Raw genomic sequence first — 4,488 nt, 5'->3', positions numbered from 1 at the left:
AAGAAATCCAGAAAGAACGGCAGTGCTGACACTCCGCTCCAAAACAATGCTACGAAGGTTGTGTATATCTGACGGGGAGAAACCCCTAAGCTCAGCGATGAAGTAGTAGTCAGCAACCAGAACAAAACGAAAGCTCGAAATTTGTGCTTTCAAGGTCCAGCATTCGCCAACAAAGCAAAATATAGCATCGAGGGCCATGAAGATAGCCTAAAGCAGAAGGAAAGCTCACCTCCTTCATCTCTGTCTTGATCTGCGCCCATAAAGTCCGTGATACTTTTGGAAAGCTGAAAGAGTTTCGTGAATCTTTCTTGGGTAATGGGCCCCAGAACTCCTTCTATACCTCGCTTTCTCTCCCCCTCTTTTAGCCCGTCCTCCTTTAAAACCTGGAGCACCTCATCGGCGGCGCCACGAAGGACTTCGTCTGGCTGGTCTCCCAACTGCTGCTGTAGAAGCACGAGCATCTGTTCGTAGATCTGGTTGGTGATTCGAGTGGTCGGCCGGTAGAAAAAGTTCTCTGTCACGTCTGCATCAAGCACTGTTGCGCCCTTCTTAATGTCCTGTAAACAAAACAAAAACTCAAATTGTCGCAAACATCATCACTGCCCACGCAGAAAGCTGCAGCATCCATCCCCCCCCAAGCCGTCATGCAACACAGCCAAATTCAGGATCAGTAAAGTACATGTTTCAGTCCACCATGTGCAGAGTAAGACAGAGCACAAGTCCTCAAACGAGAGACGAATATCAGCAAAGAACCCCAACGCGAGGACAGTGCCATGGGCTGCATCTGGCAAATATCGTTCCGCTCTTTACCAGTTTGCTTCTTTTAGCGAGTCCCNACAGTGCCATGGGCTGCATCTGGCAAATATCGTTCCGCTCTTTACCAGTTTGCTTCTTTTAGCGAGTCCCCCCTCTTTCATCTTGTTCCTTCTCTTTCCAATCTTCTCCTTTTCTTCCTTTTTTAGCCCACGCTCTGCCTTGTCACCCATCGGGTACAGCTTCCTCCCGGCAAGGGTCTCAGGCTCGCCTGTGGGCTCCCCCTGGTGAGCCCCACCTGGGGCTCCCGTCAGGTAGGGGTCGCGTTGTAACACAAGGTTACTGTTTTGTCTGTATTCAAAGCGCTTGAAGCGCTCAAATGCCTCCGCCATCTTCGCTTATCCCGATTTCCGTACACGAATATGAAGGGGAAGTTACAGCGGCCCCTGGCCCGCAGAATTACAACTTATCTTTCGAACTGTCTGGTAAAATGAGAGAGGGAGGGGCAACAGGGAGGAGGGGTTACCTACAGGGAGGCAATCACGAGCAGCCCCCAAGTACCTTGCATGTGCTATTGGCACATTTTTGGTCAAGCATAAGGAATCAGCTCGTTTTCCCCGTAGTGAAGGGGAGGAAATGAACATCGCACTTGAACTTGATCTGCTAATTCCCGAAGGACCAACTGCAAGGTCTGTTTCCGCATGCAGCAGCCGCGTGGTCCAGCCCCAAACTGTCGCGCCGTGGAGGGTCCGTCTGGTAACGCAGTCCTTAGTGAGCCCATTGTAAAAAATACTCCANAAACTGTCGCGCCGTGGAGGGTCCGTCTGGTAACGCAGTCCTTAGTGAGCCCATTGTAAAAAATACTCCAGTCAGGCCAATCTACGTGTACAAATTTTTACGTGCAAGTATAGAGCTCAGTTATTTAGCTCAGATCAAACGTAGACAGGGGAAATCCATAGGCATAGCGCCCGGAACACGAAACGGTGCTCGTAGGAGCTGGGTGTATCTGTAGCATGAGTTAGCGCGGAGTTAGCTCAGGAGCCTTTCGATGGTTTGGGCATGCTGTGTGTAAGCGCTTGCAAACGTTCTACAAGTTCGTTCAGAGGCAAAGCTTGCAGCTTCCTTTGCACGCGTGGGGCTGGCCTGCACTGCCAGCCGCAGCGGGGTGCCCTGCAACCCCATTTCTGACTGCCTCTTCCCTGCAACACCCAGGCCCTGAGCTTAACTCCCAGGATGCCGAGGGACCGGGGAAGGAGTTCAGCTGCTTTTGGGAAACTCTTGCTAGGAGTCTGTGCCTTCATTGCGGCTCGTCTCTGGTCCGATAAAGGCCAGAGAACAGGCGTTACAGGATCGTGCAAGGCGAGACAGTTTCTATAGCATGGTCTGCCTGTAGCTAGCACAGGAACATTCACCTAGCCTTGATAGGCTGCATGCAAGCAAGTACAAATGCTCCATAAGTGTCCACAGAGGCAAAGCATGCAGTAGAGAAAGCTTTGCGGAAACTTCCTTCTGTTCACATGTGAGGCTGACTTGCCTCACCAAATGCAGCGCGATGCACTGCAACTTCTTTCAGGATGGCTCCTCCCTCGAAACCTCAGGACCCTAGCTGAACGCCCAAAATGGCTGGAGACAGGGGACTGAGGTCACCTGCCATGTAGAACGTCTCACCGCAACTCTTTTGCTTCATTGGAGCTCTCTTCTGTCCTTGAATAAGGACATGAGCAGCAGCAGAAGCAGCAGCAGAAACAGCAGCAGCGGTACGCTTGCAGAAGCAGAAGCAAGAGCAGCAGCAACAGGAAAAGGTGGTGCGTCCGTTGACGCAGGGCAGCGCAAATGCGTTGTTTCAGGCGATGGGTGTGTGCAACACCCCTACCACAGGCTACCTAAGAGGAACTTGGCGCCCTAGGGATCATAGGGCCCTCGAAACGTCATCCCACTCTTGTCAGTGTGTGCACCAACGAATATCGGCAGCTCTGCCTCTTGTGCCCCCAACGACAACACAAACACGAACAAAAGCCCAACTTTGAGACCAAGTAGGAATCCAAGTTCCCTCATACGATGGAGTTTTCTGAGTCTACACCGATGGATATACTGCGGGCAAATGAAGCTGATGACCCAAGTATTTGGCGCCATTGCAGCTCGCGTTAGTCCATTGACAGCCGCGAGGCTCTCATTACACCTATCATCTCGCAATAAAGGGTTTCATCAAGACGCTATGTACTCTAATTACTTGAAAGAAAAGGATTTGTTCCGACGATTTGTTAAATGGCCCAAACTCATTTCCACATTTACTTGTTTGGACCCTCAGTGACTCCGAACTGTACGCTTTAGTCCTCACTGTCAGGGAGATCCAACATTGAGGTACCAAACTATAGCTTTCCCATTCTAGTCCGTAGTTCATTTGATCCGTTGGCAGATACTGTATACTGCACGAATACCAAGGCCCCCTTTGGGTGTAGACACTAGTGCATACATTAACACTGAAGGCAATTCTTCAAACCAACTAGGCCTGCAGTAACCAGCCTGCGCTGAAGTAGAAATATGCCAACCAAGTTTAAACTGGCAGTGCTGGCAGGGATGATAAAACTAGCTGCTGATATTCGACCACAGAGGGAAACCAGCCATGGACGTGCACTATAAGTGTGCCGAATACGACCCTTTTCAGAATCTTGTTTAGTTTCACTTTACCTGTACGCGTTTGCCTGTCGTGTCTCGACTCTGATCGATGCTAGATATACGCCAGCCCGCTGAATTCAGAAGAGCATTGCGCACTATTCCTGTGGCATCCACCTTCAGCATATTAAGCAAATAAATCATTGCATTAGCTAAATGGGCCTATTTTTCTAGTCCTGAGGGCCTCTTAACGGCCTCTGTGTAGCACCGTGCGAAAGTATATCGCTACGGGTTGGCGGAGCTGATCCCCCCCGGCTTCCACGAGNCTCTGTGTAGCACCGTGCGAAAGTATATCGCTACGGGTTGGCGGAGCTGATCCCCCCCGGCTTCCACGAGGATCTCCTGTGGGAGTTGAGCTGCATGCTGAGTACCTTGGGGGATTTTTTAGTTATTTAATTACCGGATAAATTTAATAAACCCGTTTGGGGTTATATTTTCTACTTTATGACGTCGCCTTTCGGCGTCCTTTCCACCCCTCGACAGCACTATGGGTACCGAAGTTGAGCCTGGCGATGGCGAAGCCGAAGCCAACGTCGGCATATCCGATGAAAATGTGGAACCAGTTGCTCTGGAGCATTCAGATGCCGCCGAATCTTATCGCACTGAGCATGGAGAGGGTTCCCTTCTGCAAAAGAATAGGCTAGCTCTACCCGCAGCATCAGCGGTTGCGATTTTGCTTATCTTTACGTTACTCATCAAAAGGCGTTTGTTTCGCAAATCCGTTTCTCCCCTTGATGAAACACGGGCCAAGTACGACTCGTGGGGATTGCCCATGCTAGAGCATTTTGAAAATACTCTCCCCGAAGAGCTGAAACTCGAAAGAAATGCGATTGCCATGGCAGCTGCGCAGGCGTACACGGACGAGTACGCCCCCCCTGTTGTTCCTGCGCAACTACAGAGTGTAGTGGCTTCGGCGTTGTCTGGTGGTCAAGCAGACTCCTTGGTGGGGCTGACCGTGGACTTAGAAGACGTGATGCCATCTGCACCAGATGAAAAGGGCGAAGCTCTTCCTCGGAGACTTGAGATACTCGGTGCTGTGGGTTTCGATTCAGGGGGCGTACT

At 50.8% G+C, this 4,488-nt stretch overlaps 2 protein-coding genes across 2 annotated transcripts in view; one reads left to right on the top strand and one right to left on the bottom strand.

Moving 5' to 3' along the window:
- EMH_0053100 (U5snrp Brr2 SFII RNA helicase (sec63 and the second part of the RNA), related) overlaps positions 1–1,145 on the bottom strand; it is a gene marked incomplete at both ends in the record, with an annotated part of 2,717 nt that extends 1,572 nt beyond the window's left edge. Inside the window, 2 exons of the mRNA XM_013496950.1 lie at positions 230–557; positions 882–1,145. Coding sequence (XP_013352404.1) covers positions 230–557; positions 882–1,145 — 592 coding nt within the window. The remainder of the gene's footprint in view (positions 1–229; positions 558–881) is intronic.
- Positions 1,146–3,913: 2,768 nt separating this feature from the next.
- Positions 3,914–4,488, top strand: part of EMH_0053090 (uncharacterized protein) — a gene marked incomplete at both ends in the record, with an annotated part of 1,356 nt that continues 781 nt past the window's right edge. Inside the window, one exon of the mRNA XM_013496949.1 lies at positions 3,914–4,488. Coding sequence (XP_013352403.1) covers positions 3,914–4,488 — 575 coding nt within the window.

The sequence above is a fragment of the Eimeria mitis genome, genomic scaffold, assembly GCF_000499745.2.
Source record: "Eimeria mitis Houghton genomic scaffold, Emh_scaff2391, whole genome shotgun sequence".
NCBI classification, from domain to species: Eukaryota; Apicomplexa; class Conoidasida; order Eucoccidiorida; family Eimeriidae; genus Eimeria; species Eimeria mitis.
This window is presented reverse-complemented; position numbering and strand designations above follow the sequence as displayed.